Source organism: Leguminivora glycinivorella, chromosome 21 (assembly GCF_023078275.1).
Source record: "Leguminivora glycinivorella isolate SPB_JAAS2020 chromosome 21, LegGlyc_1.1, whole genome shotgun sequence".
Classification (NCBI taxonomy): Eukaryota; Metazoa; Arthropoda; class Insecta; order Lepidoptera; family Tortricidae; genus Leguminivora; species Leguminivora glycinivorella.
In genome coordinates, this window is record NC_062991.1 from 14,595,005 (window position 1) to 14,615,005 (window position 20,001).

The 20,001-nt window shown below is 38.3% G+C and overlaps 1 protein-coding gene across 3 annotated transcripts in view; it reads left to right on the forward strand.

Annotated features, from left to right (window-relative positions):
* The first annotated feature begins 1,245 nt into the window (after positions 1 to 1,245).
* LOC125237397 (potassium voltage-gated channel protein Shal) overlaps positions 1,246 to 20,001 on the forward strand; it is a 121,031-nt gene continuing 102,275 nt past the window's right edge. For all 3 annotated transcript variants that reach the window (XM_048144434.1, XM_048144436.1, XM_048144435.1), the window contains exon 1: positions 1,246 to 2,360. In XM_048144434.1, coding sequence (XP_048000391.1) covers positions 1,246 to 2,360 — 1,115 coding nt within the window. The remainder of the gene's footprint in view (positions 2,361 to 20,001) is intronic.

Here is a 20,001-nt window from a genome sequence, read left to right on the forward strand (position 1 = left end):
CTAACTTGCCTGAATTTCATTTGCCCGAATGATTTGTTTACCATAAAAATCATATGACATACTCGTTGTTTATCCGAATATTACCTACCATAATCATACAATGCCATACTATTTGTTAGCCATATTATTAAGTGCAATAATATGGTTTCATAGAATATTCAAACGCCATAAGCAATTATTGCCATATTAATTGTTGCCCATATTATTACCTAACCTAACCTACTTTCTGATAGCAGTTTCATTTTCCAGGGGTCACAGTTCTAACCTAACCTAACCTACTTTTCCAGCAGTTTCATTCTCCAGGGGATCACAGTTCTAACCTAACCTAACCTACTTTCTGATAGCAGTTTCATTTTCCAGGGGGACGCAGTTCTAACCTAACCTACTGTCTGATAGTATTTTCATTTTCCGGGGGGTCACAGTTCTAACCTAACCTAACCTACTTTTCAAGCAGTTTCCTTTTCCAGAGGTTCACAGTTCTAACCTAACCTAACCTACTTTCTGATAGCAGTTTCATTTTCCAGGGGGTCACAGTTCTAACCTAACCTAACCTACTTTCTGATAGCAGTTTCATTCTCTAGTCTTTCTAGTACCTATTATAGTAGTTTTCGATTCTGCCAAAGCACATTATGGAAATTGACTTTTCTGGACGCTAATTTGTATGACAAATGATGGTATGGAATGTGGTAATTACGGATTTCGATGATTCTGACAAATGACATTATGGAAACTGACTTTATGGGAAACAAAGTTTCTGGCACTAGATTAATATAGTAAACAATGATTATGGCATAAGATGTTATGAGAAACAATATTATGATTGTTGAATAGGATGGCAAATAAAATTATGGCAAATGAAATTCTGGCAAATGGGGGTATCCCGATCCAAATGTACAAACTTTTCGGGAATGCTAATAGAATATAAAATACATATTACTTACACCATGTCAGTCTGTCTGTCCATCCGCGGCGTTGCTCTATGTATAATGGTTAATGCTAGAAAGAAAGCCAATTGTCGCAGGTTGATAACCCACTTACATTTATTTTACGTGCAAACGCAAATTAAATCATCAACCAGTTCACAAAATATGTACCTACAGTTACAACAAATTATTTCATGAACCGCGACAATGTAACAAAACTCCGTTTTATTCACTGTTAGCTCTAGCAACCCTGATCTGGGCGGGCGGCCCGAAATAGCCGTGGGGGGCTTCAGTATCCACGCCGCCGCGGCCGCCACCAGGCATGGCGTCGGTCGCCGCGTGGTTGCCCTTCGCCCGCGCCGCCGCGATCGGCTGGGTGCCCATCGCCACGCACCCCCTCCCGCCCCCACCCGTCCCCAAAGACAGGAGACGAGCCGAAGACGAGAAACTCCTCATCAACGTCTCTGGAAGACGCTTCGAAACCTGGAGGAACACGCTCGAAAAATACCCAGATTCCCTCCTCGGCTCCACAGAAAGAGAGTTCTTCTACGATGAGGACAGCAGGGAATACTTCTTTGACAGAGACCCTGATATATTCAGACATATACTTAACTACTACAGAACAGGAAAGCTGCATTATCCAAAACATGAATGCCTCACAGGTTACGATGAGGAGCTAGCGTTCTTCGGGATCCTACCTGATGTGATAGGCGATTGTTGCTATGAGGACTATAGGGATAGGAAACGTGAGAATGCCGAACGGCTAATGGACGATAAGTTGAGTGAGGCGGGGGACCAGAGCTTGCCACAGCTGACGGATTTGAGGCAGAAGATGTGGAGGGCGTTCGAGAACCCTCACACGTCGACTGCCGCTTTAGTATTTTATTATGTGACCGGGTTCTTTATTGCGGTGTCTGTGATGGCTAACGTGGTGGAGACTGTGCCGTGCGGGCACCGACCGGGGCGCGCAGGAACCCTGCCCTGCGGGGAGCGATATAAGATTGTGTTCTTCTGTTTGGACACTGCTTGTGTCATGATATTCACGGCTGAGTATCTTCTCCGCCTGTTTGCGGCGCCGGACCGTTGCAAATTCGTGCGTTCCGTCATGTCAATCATTGACGTAGTAGCCATCTTGCCATATTACATTGGCTTGGGGATCACTGACAACGACGATGTCTCTGGAGCGTTTGTGACCCTTAGAGTGTTCAGGGTGTTCCGTATCTTCAAGTTCTCCCGGCACTCCCAGGGTCTGCGGATCCTCGGGTACACGCTGAAGAGCTGTGCGAGTGAGCTGGGGTTCTTGGTGTTCTCTCTGGCGATGGCCATCATCATCTTCGCCACGGTGATGTTCTACGCGGAGAAGAACGAGCAAGACACGAATTTCACTTCCATTCCTGCTGCCTTTTGGTACACCATCGTCACCATGACGACGCTGGGGTAAGTTTTCTTTGTTCCTTGCACACAATAGTGGATATTGAAACCGATTGAAACCTTTTCAATTGTTATAGGCGAGTCAGCAATGTATTGAAAAGTTCTTTGTCTACGTCTCTCTTGTTTACATTCAACAAATAGTAAAAAAATTACGTAATAATAAAACCCTAGACTCCAAGATCGTGTAAGAATTATGATGCTTTTCTTAAACCAAAAGTTATCAGCTGCTATCAAAGAAATCCTTATCTTTTAAATTAAAAAAGGCATTTAATTCGAGCCAAAAGATAAGATATCACGTTCGTTACTGACACTTCCGACAAGTGAAACTGAAAAGTCAATATCAGATGTTTTCTCTTTCACCTTTCAAGAGTAAAATTTTTTTGCGATAATCGATAAAAACAGCTGGGGCTAAGATGACAGCCGTTTATCGACAAGTAGCAGACAAAATGTAGGTACCTACCTAACAAGAAGCTGGAAGGATAAGTAGGTAATGATTTCCGTATAGTCGTTAAGTTTCATACACCAGCTGGTTAGATCCCTAGGGAGCCTCAGTAAGATGTCAATGGTATAATATGTATATCGACACTTAAGTAACCGCTTTCCACGGTGATCGCATACCATCAGGCAACCTGGCTGCTCGTTTGCCACCTATCTCTTAAAAAAAGTATGAAAATAGCCACGTGATTCTTCGTAGCAATTGTTCATAGGTATGTTATCTTGATAAAATTTTCCTTTTTGTTTTGTATTTGACCATGTTATATTACCATTTTTGGGTGACATTTTTACCTTCATTTAACCAAACAGACAGACAGAACGGCACCATAAGGGTTCCTTTATCAAGGTTTTATTCAACTTGCCTTGTTAGTGTTAGTTTGGGTCAAAACGTAGAAGCTAAATTTGACCCACTTCCCGGTTTTCGATTGAGCTGAAATTTTTCAGACATGTAAATCACGTGACAATGCAATAGTATGGTATCATGGAGCTGATCTGATGATGGAGTAGAAAGGTTTAAAGGAACTCTGTTATGAAACGTCGTATTCCCATCGAGTAAGGGGTTTTTAGAAACGGCTCGGAGATATCGATAACTGTGGAAAGAAAGGTACAGTCGGCAAAAAAGGTGTGTACTTTTTGGTACGGAACCCTAAAAATTACTCCAACATAAAAGGTACTAAACCATTTTGTCCAAACACCGGTTTTAAAAATGCAACATTGTGCGTCCACTGTCACACAGATTGCTTCCATTAAAAGGCAACATTCCATTTGATGACCACTTTTGACTACAAGTGAGCCTTATTACGTTTAAAATACGGTTCATATATAGTCGCTCAAATGTCGTGGACAATGATATGTGCTTTTTGACCAGTGACAGTCCTTAAATCGTCGTAATTAAGCTTATATTCATTCAATTTCTGAACGCATTAACGAAGTGGACCGTAGGTGTAGGTACCCTCCCAAGTCCCTGTGTGCAAAATATTGTACTTATTCAAAAATCTATTTTGAACCTTTATTGTGTTATAAAGGGCTCTAAATTCAAAAACAGAACAATTGCTATCGGGTCTCTAGAGGATAGAACGAGTATGGGGTTTTTTGACGAAGTAGTGCTTAGCTCTTAGCGATAAGGTTTTTACATTTATAAAATTGTGTGGATGAACAATGTACGCAAGATATTAAATATGGATGCGGACAAAGTGCCAGAAATATGTATACACGACCTTAACCTATTCATACTAATATTATAAATGGGAAAGTGTGTGTGTCTGTTTGTTTGTCCGTCTTTCACGGCAAAACGGAGCGACGAATTGCCAAGGGATGAAGAGTGACATAGGCTACTTTTTGTCTCTTTCTAGTAAGCAATAAAGTCGTATATATATGTACAGGGTGAAATAAAACGGACCGTTCAAACGTTGCATAGTGATTTTTGGGGTCATAATGAACAACTTACTATGGGACCAATGCTGAAATCGCGAAAAAAAAAATTACTGCTGAAATGTATGAAACAGCCAACTTTTTTTTGCGATTTCAGCATTGGTCCCATAATAAAAGTTGTTTATAAAAAAAAAATCATTTATTTCAGACCTTGAGCCCATATTAAAATACAACACATAACACAAATTAAACTAATATGAAATGTAAAACTAAAATTAAATTAAATTAGATTATTATTATGACCTCAAAAGTCACTATGCAAAAATTTGGACGGTCCTTTTAATTTCACCGTGTATGTATGTATATGTATCTACACATTTTTGGCATTTTATCCGCAAACAGATTTAGGTAACACTTGACTGTACACGGTTTTAATTTCATTTTCGCTGCAGCGGGGCGTAAAACGTTTGTAACATACGGCACCGTTTTGGATTTAATTGCGTATTTAGGCATGCAGAACAATGTAAAGAGTTGTTTTCAGGGGAAATGTGTTGTCTGAATGTTGTGTGCCACCGTAACACTTTTGCTTTTATACAAATAGAGTTGAATTTGTTAAAGTTGTTATGTGATCGTAAATACAGCGAACCCATGTAAAACACGAACCTCATTTGGCAGATCACACTCATCATCCTCCTTGCGTTATCCCGGCATTTGCCACGGCTCATGGGAGCCTGGGGTCCGCTTTGACAACTAATCCCAAGATTTGGCGAAGGCACTAGTTTTTACGAAAGCGACTGCCATAAACTAGACCTTATTGGAATTAGTCCGGTTTCCTGACGATGTTTTGCTTCACCGAAAAGCGACTGGCAAATATCAAATGACATTTCGCACATAAATTCCGAAAAACTCATTGGTGCGAGCTGGGGTTCGAACCCGCGACCTCCGGAACGAAAGCCGCACGCACTTACCGCTAGGTTACCAGGGTGGCTAGCCGAATGGCACAATCGCTCACGAAACGCTCACGAAACGAAGCGCTAGTAGATATCTATCTCTATCGCGCTTGCATATTGGCGCGACAGAGCCAGCGGCGTATCGCTTTCGTTTGGCGTCGGAGAAATGCCATTCGGCTACGGGGCCAGATCACACTATAACAATGGATTAAATACATATATGTATAAGAAGACACGCGCGCGCGCTTGTGCATGTTGTTATTTCATTGTATAAATACTATTTAGGATTATTTTTGCATGTTACTTACCTACCTATGTACTTGGATCGTAAGCCATAACTTAAGCCTATTCTCTTTATTTAAAATCCCAAGTAACTAAATGTAATTTTTTTTTTAAATAGTTTCCTAGATTAATGTTGTTACTAAATGCCGCAAATATTTCTGTTAATCTTACATTCTCCTCCACGATACAGGCTACGCCTAGTGTGGAGGTCAGTATAATGTACCACTGACTAAATTTATATTGCCAAATAAACAATTTTGTTTGTTTGTTTGTTGTTAGATCATACCATCCCATACATTATAATCTAACCACAAAATTAAAATTTTGAAGAAACCCCTGACCGCGACCACAGAATATATAATAGTACAAGTACAGAAGGCCCACTGCTTTGATGTTCACGACATGCCGCCTTTTTAAATGCCTACAAAATTCTTACAAAGAAACGAGCCGCACGTGCGCGGCGTCCGGCGATAGGGTTGCCTATGAATTAAAACGAATTAATACTCAGATAAAATGTTTTACTATTATATTCAGGTCTTGGGTACTTTCTAGGTATATATATAGTGTATATATATTTTTGTTTAAGTTCCAACATCTCAAGCCTTATTGAACCTTCCCGGGGGACTTAAGCAATAGTAGATCTGTGTAAAAATGTCTTATGGTATTTATTTTATTCATGATATTTATTTAACTAAGCTTTATTAGCCATTCCACACGCGGACAACGCATATGAACCCTAAAAAACTCGCGACGTAAAGTAACAACAGAAAGTGTGAACGTGCGTTCCGTGAGAATGCGCGCCACCCCTGACTAGGCCGCGAACTCGCGGCCGCCAGAATGTACTTGTAGCGCGGCGATAGAATCGCGGAGTGAGCCGCCCCTGCCGCGACATAGTAGACCGATTTTCATAAAATATGGCTAAGAACACTCCCGACTAACTCAACTTTCAAACAAACAAACAAACAAACTTAATGGAAATCGGTTCATCCGTTAGGGAGCTACGATGCCACAGACAGACATACACAGACAGACAGACAGACACACACACACACACACACACACAGACAGACACGTCAAACTTATAACACCACGTCGTTTTTGCGTCGGGGGTTAAAAATGCGACCGCCTAAGAACGCGTATACACTACACCACACATAGATGGCGCCACAAAAAAAATGTTTTGTAGCTTTCGATTATAATTGTAGATGGCGTTAAGTGTTACTTTTGACATAGATTTATTGCTCGAAAGTGACACTTAACGCCAATCTACAAGTAATCGATGGCAATTTTTTGTGGCACCATCTATGTGTGGTGTACTTATAGTGTATGCGCGTTCTTAGGCGGTCGCATTTTAATGTATGGGATGGTATGACCTTGGTATAAAATATGGTATAAAATAAAATCCGCACACCTATAGGTAATCTAATCATATAAGACAGACTAAAAAAGAGTCAAGTAGCCTATTGCCAGTTGAGGCGAAGCCGAGGTCAAAAACATGTACTTAATCTGAGGCCAACTTATTTACTAGCCAAGGTGTGTAACATCTTATAACACCATGGATGCAATAAAGAAATATGAATATGAATATGTATTGTATACTATTTCAGTTCGATGGAACCGGGAAGTGGTAACTTCATTTAGCGCAGCGACTTGAAATTTTACACTTTTCAGTCGGAGGACATAAAATAGTACATTACGATACAAGTGCGTAAAAAATGAAGTTCGAAACGAGTGGCGATAAATTAAAACACGACCGAAGGTTAGGGAGTGTTTTAAATCGACACGAGGTACGAATTTCCTTTTCGCACGTGTATCGTACGAGATTTTTCAGTACAGATGAGCCTCCGAAATTTTGACTTGGCATAATTATAATGAACCACTTCTCGCACTAGTGCGTAAAAAAACTCAATCTGTACTGAAAAACGCACTTGTATCGTAATGTACTATTACTATAAAAGTTTTATTCCCGTAAATGGTGATAAAATAACAATAATTTCTATCGCAAACCATCCCGTATCAGTCCCTAGTGAGCCTTGTTCGGATAAGAACCCTATTGTCCCCCCCGGGGGTTGTAAACCATTAAGGGTTTAGGGGTAGTTGTGTGTGCGGTTAGGAAGTCAAGATGTGTCGGGCCAAGTTAACTCTGCACGGTTTTTGCACTAATGTGGATTGACTACTAAGAGCTTGATACCTTCGTAGCAAAAAAAAAATCTTAGTATTTCTAAACTTAAAGGAACTGATTTTTTAGTCGAAAGCGAGTTTTATTATTTTCATTCGGAGCTCCAAGGTAATGTTTAAAATGAAATCTCCTGACTAAATAGTCTCGCACTTTTTGAAGTGTTCGAACAGCAGCAGCTATATGTGAGTGTGTTTATTAAATCGTCCCACTTTGTCGGTTACCATTAAGGCGAGATTTACTTGTATCTTTATATGAATAAAGTGACAAAGCGGCTTTATAACAGTCGACAAAGTGGGACGTTTTCCGTACACACTCACATATGCGCAGTTTATGATATCAACCGGCCTAGATAAACTGACAATCACTTACCCTAAGGCCGTTTTCACATTATCCGATCCGATAACGGATGTCGGAAGGATTTCAATAAAAAATCCAAGGTTGCGCCTGTAAAGTATGGGATATCGGTCCGACATCCGATATCGGATCGGATAATGTGAAAACGCACTAACAGTGATTAAAGTTATTCCTTCTCTATCCCTTCCATATTATTGCGACATGAGCACATAGCTGCGTAGACAAGAAGCCAATAGTTCACGCCATAGCGTATCGTAGCTTTCTTCCTCGGCGTGAAAATTTTCGTCTTGTCTATGCCTGTTCGTTCGCTACGAAGCGTAAGCTATAATATTGACATGTTGTCTACGCGACCTTTCATACAAAGTTTGCATACTGTATAAGGAACTTATCCATTAACCGCCCCGTCGCCCCAAGTTATTGAAAATTTCTATTAGCCTTCATTGGAGGTGTCTATAACTGACACGATATGACAGACAAACATTACCTTTTATGTGTTACTAGTTTTTGACCGCGGCTTTGCTTTCATTAAATTTGGTAATTAACACCCCCATCACAGTATAATAAAGAGTACTATAGTACAGTATGGCCACTCCCGCTCCCCGCTGAAAGTGCCGCCTACACCCTCTCGGTTAGCTCACGGTTACAACCTGGAAAAAAAGCGACCAGTCGACCTGTCATATCTCACTCATACAAGCATACTCGTAGTACGCGTTCACCTACAAGAGCTTAGAATGTGTGTTAGGAACGCGTCTCTTTCGTATACAATTTGATCACCGACTTGATTTGAATTTGACGACCGGTCTGGCGCAGTCGGTAGTGACGCCGCGGTCCCGGGTTCGAATCCCGGAAAGGGCATTAATTTGTGTGATGAGCACAGATATTTGTTCCTGAGTCATGGATGTTGTCTATGTATATAAGTATTTATATATTATATAAGGTCCTAATTTATTAGTTGCAGATATTTTAACACATGATACTTTACATTAAAATAATTAACTTTAAATATAAATTAAGAAAACTTTTCATAACTTTTTTGATTTCATTTTCCTAACAAAAAAATTAATTATAATTTCGTCTAAAAAAAATCATCATGTGCATTATCACATGTCACAATAACACTGTCTGTCATGTCAATAATTGTTTGTTGTAAATGTCGTAAAGGTTCGGCGGGAAAACTGCACATTGAAGTGGCCAGTTACAGTTAAGTGGTACGTAAAAGAGGTACTAGAATCTGTTCAATGAGTTTTCATTTAATAATCACATAAACAGGGTGTTTTTACGTAGCAAATTTGTTTTTCCGTTTTCTCCAAAAAAACATCGTAAAAGCTATAATGTTTCACGGTTTAATATACTCCAGAGACCGAGTACTATCAGCTGTAAAAATATCTGCATCTAATAAATTAGTACCTTATATATATCGTTGTCTGAGTACCCACAACACAAGCCTTCTTGAGCTTACCGTGGGCCTCAGTCAATCTGTGTAAGAATGTCCTATAATATTTATTTATTATTTTATTTATCACCAGTGTCCGAGGTGTGATATGACAGACAAACATGTGTACCTTTTATGTGTTACTAACTTTTGCCCGTGGCTTTGCTCGCATTCAATTTCAAAATTGACACCCCCATTAGGGAAGTGGAGGATTAGAAAGAGACAAAAAGTAGCCTACGCCACTCTCTATCCCTTCAACTACCTCTACATTTTTAATAATGTGACGGACGGACAGACAGACAGACGGACAGAGTCGCACCCACAGAACTAAATCAAGATAGAAGGAAAAAGTGTATCTACTTCGCGTGCGGAAAAGTTAAATAGCGAGCAACATTGTTCGCCGCGCAAGTCAGTCTGCTCCCGACCGCTGCCCGCGAGTGACATATAGTGAAAAATACAAAATGGGTCGGTATTCGATAATTAACTGTTCAAACACCACCAATAAAAGCAAGAGTGTTAAACAAAGTGTTTCCTATCATCGGTAAGTACCATTTGTCCTAAAATATTTTTTATTAAATAAAAAACACGATTTTCCTATTTTTATCATCAAAACATTAGCTGACGTACGGCCGTCAAACTAGTTTTCCATTGCGGCTTTAATTTGACGAGTCCGACTTGGCGTGCGTTTAAAACAAGCGATATAAAAATAGGCTATTCAAACTGTCGAGACAAAGTGAAGGTAGATTTGTTATTTTGTCCGTCGAACTTAAGAATAGTGGTGCACCACGGAACTATATCGTCATGTATGCTGCGATTTCCTTATTCGATTTAAATCGATTTTGCGAAGCAGTGGAAATTATAATTATGTTTTTATATTGTTATGAAACTATACATATAAAGTACGAGTGAAAAGTAAATTTAACTTTAAAATAGGTTACAGTTACGGTATTAACGTTGAATTTGTGGTCGGCAGAAAAACAAATACAAACATAATACGCTCTATATTTATTATGAATAAAAATAACTCTAAAAATGTGTTAATGGTTAATTATATTTATATACATATTACTAAAAGTTGTAACAAATAACATGATGATAATGAAGTGAGTACATGGTCGATTTTCTTAAAAATATTACGAAATATTAACTAGTATACTATATAATATAAGTATGGATTCATTACGTATACGTATGTAAATACTGCCTGCAGTATTTATTTATTTATTTATTTATTTAAACTTTATTGCACATCAATTAAAAAAAAATGTACAAATGGCGGACTTAATGCCTAATGGCATTCTCTACCAGTCAACCATCGGGCCAAACAGAGACAAGTAAAAATGGTGCAAAGAGAATGAAAAATAACAGATTAGAATTATTAATCGAAAACAGCTGAAGTACAATACAAAATAGTGATAAAATACATAAATAAAAATATTATACATATATACTTAATAACTTACTATATAATAATATTATATTATATTTAGTTGGTTATAAGATCTTAGTGTGTTTACAGAAATATATTTACGCGACATAGTAGACCGATTTTCATGAAACATAGCTAAGAACACTCCCGACTAACTCAGCTTTCAGACAAAAAAACTAAATCTAAATCGGTTCATCCATTCGGGAGCTACGATGCCACAGACAGACAGACAGACACGTCAAACTTATAACACCCCGTAGTTTTTGCGTCGGGGGTTAAAAAACAGAAAATCTCAGGATTTTATTCCTATGTTTTATTTATATTCTACTTTTGCGACGTCGCAAATACATACATCTGACTTAGTTATCCCGATCTATTTATAAAAATTGCTCAGCACGATCTTAAATAAAATAAAATAAAAAATAAAAATAGCCTTTATTCTACCATAATTCTTAAATAACATTATTTCATTTGCATGCATCATATTTTATCATTTATTTGTATTACATAGTTTAAATTCCATTTTTTTCTAATCTATACCATTAATTAAATGTGTAACATAAGTGACAATTAATTTAACATTATCGGCACGATCTTACTATTAAATAAATATAGCAAAATGTCAAGGAACACTCAAGGATAGTTATGACGACAGGCTATGTAAAGGTTATACATAATATACATACATATAGTCCAAGCCCTCGGCCTATGATATACCTAACACAGTGATTAGGGTGACTAAATCAGTTATAATTTACGGGACAATCTCAATATAAACTCGGGGCTTAATGTTGACATTCGGAACAATAAATAAGCTATTGTATGAGTTATTTGTGTGTTTTTTTTTCTTATAGTTCATTGCTGTGGTCACAATCAGTCACTCTGAATAATTTAATAGGGCTTTAATATTTTAACCAATATCCATTTGATTTGAAGTATAAAATAAAGTAAATAAATCATACATTGCTTTTTGAAACAAACGAAATTCTCACCAATTTACTTATAGAACAAGGTTCAAATTCAAAATGGGAAAACTGACTATGGTGAGCCTTACGAGGATAAATAACGATTCAGTTATTCAAACTGCCTTCCTATTATTTCACGGTCCTCCGATAGAATTCAAGAGCCCCTGTCAATTTGTTCATAAAGTCATGTCATTGGCAATAATTTCAACGTCTCTCGAGGTCTCAACCTGATTCCCATAGCTAACTTCAGTATCTGAAATCAATGGGATATTTCACCACAGTGAGTGTAACTGTCGGGTGACAATAGGCTACTTAATGACCCTTTTTTAAAGTCTGTCTTATAAGATTAAGTACTGTCCAATTAACCAACATAAAAAATAATTTTAAAATATACTTTACTTTTACGTAATCAGGCAAAAACAACACAGCTATGTTAATCTATAGATTATCTGTGCATCAAGTCATTCTATTCGAAAACAACATTTTCTGACTTTTGAGTATGAGGCATAAAGTTCATTAAGTATGTCAGTGATTGTTTTGACATGAAGTAAGTTTGAATCTAATGACGTCACTATGTCGCTGACAGCGTTTTCGATGGCCAAAGTAAAAAAAATACACACAATTTTAATCGAAAATAGGTAGTCATCATACACTTTCAATACCTAAAATCTATAAATATTGGTTTTTTACTTCAGAAGACAATCATGTATTGTGCCAAATTCGAGATGAGTCTAGTAGCCTATTTTCACTACACCGTGTTTTTTTTGTTTTCCGTTAAATTCGACACGCAGTTAGGTTCATCATCGGGGACCACCCTGTATATCGCTTTTTGTTAAATTCAAACAAATTTTTTTTTTCGTTTCCATACATCATAAATGGATTAATTAGTGTGGGAGGACCTTAATCATAACATTAAAGTCATTGTCAAGTGTTTGACGGCACATGTCAAAACAAATAACATTAGGAAGTGGTAAGGTTCAGTAATCCCAAACGTGTTCAGTAATCAAATTAATTTTCTTAATAATTCGATAACCGTAAGAGTTAAGAGACTAGTTTCTTAAAGAAATTGATTGTATTTGAACTAAAGAATCTTCCCTTAAAGTTAACGGAATTCAATAAAAACAGGGTGTATATTGTGAAATAGGCCAAAGGACTGCTCGCTATAAGTAGTTTGGACGCTTGGTCACCCTACTAGCGTAGCTAACAGGCTAGCGGAGCAAACTTGATTAGCTGCTAATGGGTTCTGGAAACTACGTTCCGCCTGTTGGAGCCTCGTCTATGCTTTTACACTTTCTAAATTATACATAACTTCAAAAAGTATAGGTGAAAAATATAAGAAAGTCACCTGTATGTGTGAGTGACGTGTTCGAATAGGCGTTTGTCTTGTTTGTGTTACTAATTTTAAATATGTGTTCTCTATTCGAACACGTCACTCACACATACAACAGGTGACTTTCTTACGTTTTTTACCTATACTAGTGTTAATTTGTTCAAATAAATGTTTTAAAACAGCTTGGCGAACTATTCGTATTCGAAATCCCATTCAAAAATACTTTATAGAAACTGTAGAAACTACAGTCTACAAAATGCGGACTTAACGTCAAAAGGCATTCTACCAAAGCAAAGCAGATTTCTATTTCGTGATTTTTGTTACTATTTTTTGTTAGTCAGAAGTCAGAACACTATTTGTTACATTTGTACGATGATGTAACTTATTGCTTATACATGGTGTAGACTGTAGAATTACGTAAGTAGTTAAGTACCTATCATGATACACAATACAGCTGGATGAAAAGGGATGATCCGATGCTTTTAACAGAATTGCATGCCTGATGGCATAGATAAACACGCGTGGAAAAGCGGGTTTTCCGGCTTACTGTAAGATGTAAGATACAGCGGGTATAGCTATACTTGTGTGGATTTGAGGTCGCTAAACGATAAGTAGATAAAAAATCTCAGCTTCTCAGACCCTCTAGCACAACTTGCCTGGTCTCGCGTTTTGTAAGGATTATTCTGCAATTATCGAATTTAACGCGAGCGAAACTGCGGGCAAAAGCTAGTATTTTATAGATTTATGACTTTTGTTGCCAATTAGTTGGAGTTGCGTTTAAATATTCTTTTGGCTTACATTGAAAAGCTCTTTTTTTATGGGATAGGAGGCAAACGAGCAGACAGGTCGCTTGATGGTAAGCGATCACCGCCGCTCATGGACACCAGAAACACCAGAGGTGTTGGAGGTGCGTTGCCGGCCTTTAAGATGGGTGTACGCTCTTTTCTTGAAGATTTGAAGGTCGTATCGGTCCGGAAATACCGCAGGCGACAATTCATTCCACAGTTTAGCTTAAAAATGATAGACCTGCACGCCAGATGGGTCGGCAGATCTAGCAACTTACAGTTGGCTTTGCAGGTGAGTTGCTACAGGGCGCGTGGGTCGCTTACCACAATCAAACCTCGGAGATTCTTCACATTCTTTATTATAAAGAACCGGAGAAAAGGATTACATTTTCAGGACATCACAGCTGACACTAAACATTAAATTAACTTACGTATGGAGCGCTACATATTGTTAATTAAATTAAAATAAGGACAGAGGAGAGCAATTACGTGCCTATTCCATTGGAGGCCATGACGGAAGAGAAGGAAGGAAACGTCAAAGACCATAAACTTACATATTACTTTCATAGACTATCAAAGCAAGTTTAAGTAGCCAATACAGATGGTATATGGAGATTATATATTCTAACACTTCCCCTTAAGCTCCGTAGACCATTTACTAAACATAACAGAAGCTCACATTCAGGGCTTTACATTCATTAGCTTTGTAAACTCTACATGCTTAACTCTACCTAGTGGTTTAGTAAGCACATCTGCAATCATGTTCTCAGTTGGTAAGTATTTGACATCAGCAAACCCGTCTCGTATTAAATCTTTTACAAAATGATATCTAATATCGATGTGCTTACTTCTCTTATGACAGTATTCTTTACATTCTAGGAGCTTATGTGCACTCTGATTATCATTATAAATTACAATATTGACATTTTTATTTGTAAGCTCAAAAATGAAATTTTTAATAAAACACAAGTCTTTACATACATCCCCAATCGATAGGTACTCAGCCTCAGTAGATGAAAGGGTCACACATTTTTGTTTTCTAGATTCCCAACCTATAGTAGAAGAACCCAGTTTTACAATAAAACCACTATAGGACTTACGGTCCAGCAGATTGTTCCCATAATCTGCGTCTGCAAATGCAGTAATTTTTAAGTCATTACTCCTATAAAAATATAGTGAATGATTTAAAGTGCCTGCTAAATACCTAAGGACGCGCTTGGCTGCCAACCAGTGACTCTTATCAAAAGCATGGTTAAATTGACTTAACTGACTGCAAGCAAATGCTATGTCAGGCCGAGTACATACTGAGAGATACATTAAACTGCCTAGCAACTCTCTATAACGAAACATTTCATTATCAAGCAGAGTTGCAGTAGTTGATTCACTTTTATCTAATTTACAATTCAACATCATGGGTGTACTAACAGGCTTACATTTTTCCATGCCAAAGCGTATTAATAACCGTTTAATGTATTCTGTTTGATTCAATTTTAAGATACCTCTCGCTCTGTCACGAACAACACTTATACCTAAACAATTGTTGAGATCTCCGAGATCTTTAATATTATATTCATTTTCCAATAGATTTAGCAATGAAGTTGCACATTCACGGTCCTGTGTAAACACATAAAAATCATCTACATACAACGCTATTATCGATAATTTATTATTGGACCTTTTTACATACACACAAGGCTCACATTTGCTTTGCACGTAGCCATTATCAACTAATAATTTATTAACACACAAATTCCACATTCTACTGGCTTGCTTTAAGCCATACAGGCTTTTGTTCAATAAACAAACTTTATTTGGGTCAGAAATGAAACCTTCGGGTTGCTCCATATAAATTGTCTCATCGAGTTCACTATTAAGAAATGCATTAGCCACGTCAATGTGCTTTATGTCCATATCAAGGTCATTCGCCAATGAGAATAAAATTCTCATTGTAGAATGTCTCACGACGGGAGCAAAAACATCATTGTAGTCTTCGCCTTTTCTTTGAGAAAAACCACGAGCAACTAACCGAGCTTTATATTTGTCTTTTCCGGAAGCTTCACTTTTGACTTTATATACCCATTTACACTTTACAATGTTTGTGTGTTTTGGTCGGTCTACTAGCCGCCAAACATTGTTGTTAACAAGAGCATTATATTCTTTTTGCATTGCAGCTTTCCAATTATCACAGTTATCAGATGCCATTGCTTCATGATAGAAAAGGGGCTCAGATTCAATATGAGCCATAAGGGATAAATCATAATCACCATACCTGTTGGGCATGATACCCCGTGTACTTCTGATGGGGCGTCCCGTGCTTGGCTGAGCGATGACATCATGCTCAGATGCTGGCGACTGCTCCTCAGATTCCTCACCATCACTGCACGACAGGAACTGGTGGTCACGTGGGCTCATGGTCCACTCTGAACTCTCAGCACCGCCTTCTGTTGGCGACTGCGCCACACGCTGCTCCCCACCATCGCTATATGAAGCTGGCTCTGCATTCAGGGGCTCGACCCGCATACTGGTGGCCTCATCACCAGTGCAGGGCTCCGACACTGAAGTTTCTGAAACATTATCATGTTTGGATGAGTCATAGGGTACAATATCATTGTTATTGTGCACTATTTCTTTATTAAAATTGTTATCATTCTGGGAGATCTCATTATTTAAAACATTGTCATTAATTAAAATAATATGATTATTTAAAATATTATTATTCATTGAAACATCATTATTTAGAATATTATTATTCATATTAGAATCATTCATCACAGTTTCAATAAAATGTACAGATCTCGCCTTAATGACTTTAGTAGGATTTTTGGGATCAATTAATCTATACCCTTTAGATTCCTCACAATAGCCCACAAAGATACATTCTTTGGACTTTTCACTGAACTTGGAACGTTTACAATCAGGTATATGGCAGAAGGCTTTGCATCCAAATACCTTTAGGTGGCTCAGGTCCACTTTGGATCCTGACCATAGTTCCTCTGGAGTGGCACCAGGCACAGCGGCAGTGGGTGACCTATTTTTAATATATATCGCTGTCATGACAGCCTCACCCCAATACCGCATGCCTAAGCCAGAATCTATCAGCATGCACCGTGCCTTGGTGACCAAGGTTAAATTCAGACGCTCCGAGACGCCATTTTGGCTAGGGCTGTAAGGTATAGTTGTTTGATGAACAATCCCACAATCAGCTAAATACTTGTCAAACCTACTATTACAATATTCACCTCCTCCGTCAGATCTCAAACATAAGATCTTATGGCCTGTCTGTCGTTCTACTAAATTTTTAAATTCAATAAATTTGCTCATAACTTCACTTTTATATTTTAATAAATAGCCATATGTTTTTCGACTGAAATCATCTGTAAAAGTCACTAAGTAACGTGAACCCCCCCAAGTTGACTCCTCCATAGGACCACAGACGTCAGAATGAACTAATGCAAGCAATTTTTGTGCCCTCCTAGCTTTACCTTTAGGAAAACTTTTAACCTTTTGCTTCCCCTTAATACAAGTCTCACAATCCTTTAGCTCACAATCTTTAACAGAAGCATTTAAGCCATAGGACATATTAAGAAGTTCACACATACCTGCTTTGCTTAAATGTGACAGCCGTCTATGCCAGATGTGCGCAGGCACATCCGAGGTTGTAAGAGCACAATCATGCTCCCTCGTAGCATCCACGGCAGCACAAGAAGTGTACTCCTTGCTTGTAGGGGTGTGGTGGCTCTGCACACATGCTGGGGTATTCTTGTTCTGTGGATTGAAGTTACTTACACAATCTAACACATAAATACCTTTACTACCAGAAGCAGTGGCTAAACATTGCTGCAATTTGTTAAAAATATAACACTTGTCATTTGAAAATAGAACTATGTGGCCCTTCTTGGTTAACTTACGTACAGACAACAAATTAGTTGCTATTTGGGGGACATACATTACATTTTCAATAGTTCTAACAACATTGTTTTCTAAAATGACTTCTACAGTTCCTAAACCAAGGCATTGCACAGTTTCTTTGTTGGCTACAGTTACAACACTGGTAAAACTTTTATCAAGAGTTTTAAAATAATGTTCATGCTTACACATGGAGTTGGTACACCCAGAGTCCACAATCCAGTCTTCGGAGCTATACGCAGCAAGAGCAGACACTGTTAAACCATGTTGAACACTGTCACTATTTTTCTTGTCTCTCTTGAACTTAAAACATTTCGACTTATGGTGATTAGGCTTCTTACAGTAACTGCAGATTATTTTCTTCGAAGTAGTTTTGGTAAATAATGCTGCATTGGCCTTATCGCTGTCATTAGTGGTGCGTCGAAACTCCTCTTGAAGTAGTCGGGCTCGTACCATCTCGCTTGTTAAAGTTTTAGTAAGACTAGCAGCCTCCAAGCTCGAAACCAGGACGTCATACTCCTGTGGCAGCCCCGACAGTAGTAGCTCAGCAACCTCTGCATCTTCTGTTGTGCGGCCAATATCATCTAGCTTTTGAACAAGCGTTGTGACCGCCTCAATGTATTGTTGCATAGAACTATAATCTGTATAACTTGCCCGGTGTAGTTGCCTCAGCAGCACGACCCGCCTGTAGAGACCTTTATCTTCAAAAATCTGTTGTAAATTGCTCCATGCTTTCTTAGCTGTGTCAGCTGTCCGTAAATGTTGTATGCAATGCGGTTTTACCGAAAGACATATTCTTGCCAGAGCACGTTGAATCTTAGTTGTGTCTGTCTCGGTGCCTTCCACCGCCGACCACAAACCTTCCATGATTAATGCGTGCCGCATACAGAATTTCCAGTTTAGATAATCGTTCACTCCGTCCAGTTTGTCGAACGAGAACGTAGCGTGAGGCGTTCGCTCATTCTCGCTTGTAGTTGCCATGTTGAGTATAGGTTAAGTGAGGTTAGGTTACCATGCGCTGTGGCCGATCGTCGTAGTCTTCCTGTTCTCGACGATTAACGCTGGGACCGGAACCTGATAGACCTGCACGCCAGATGGGTCGGCAGATCTAGCAACTTACAGTTGGCTTTGCAGGTGAGTTGCTACAGGGCGCGTGGGTCGCTTACCACAATCAAACCTCGGAGATTCTTCACATTCTTTATTATAAAGAACCGGAGAAAAGGATTACATTTTCAGGACATCACAGCTGACACTAAACATTAAATTAACTTACGTATGGAGCGCTACATATTGTTAATTAAATTAAAATAAGGACAGAGGAGAGCAATTACGTGCCTATTCCATTGGAGGCCATGACGGAAGAGAAGGAAGGAAACGTCAAAGACCATAAACTTACATATTACTTTCATAGACTATCAAAGCAAGTTTAAGTAGCCAATACAGATGGTATATGGAGATTATATATTCTAACAAAAAACGTCTATTCATATACATAGAAGATTACTGCAAAATACAGTAAAAAACAACAAAAATTTGAACCTATTAAAAAGAAAGTTCATGACCGCACATTTGACGCATTTTCACCTTACGAAACGACTAAAAGGGTCCAAGCCTTGGCGACTGACGCACAGACATTGACCCACATGTTATCGATGACACAAACAGACAGAAAAATGAATTTATGTCATAATGTTAATCGTGGTTGAGTGTTGGCACGCGCGCGCGCCGAGAGATGACTGCTATGACGCTGGATATGAGCATGAAAACTGTCACTTTTAATTTTTTTTGTACATGACAATATGGCAATATATTTTTCATATTACCGTTTCGGAGAGTGTTTTTTTTCTTCCTGCTATGATGGAGCAGTGACCCATTGCGACCATTTTGCATAATAGCTATACATTTTTAGGCTTAATAATATATTATAACATTAAAATTTTCTCACTACACTCAGGATTATATTTTTTAATTATGGAATATAGGTGATGTGAAAAGCACTATGTGTCGAGATACATATGGGTAGCAAATTTTTATTCTTCAACAACTCTCTTTTTTTTCGCTATTTCCGTCCGTCCGTCCGTAAATCGTGTGATATTGAAATTTGTTGGATAGGTATTGAAAAATGAATAAGGGTTTACTCAAATCATTTTTTGATATTGTTAATATTTT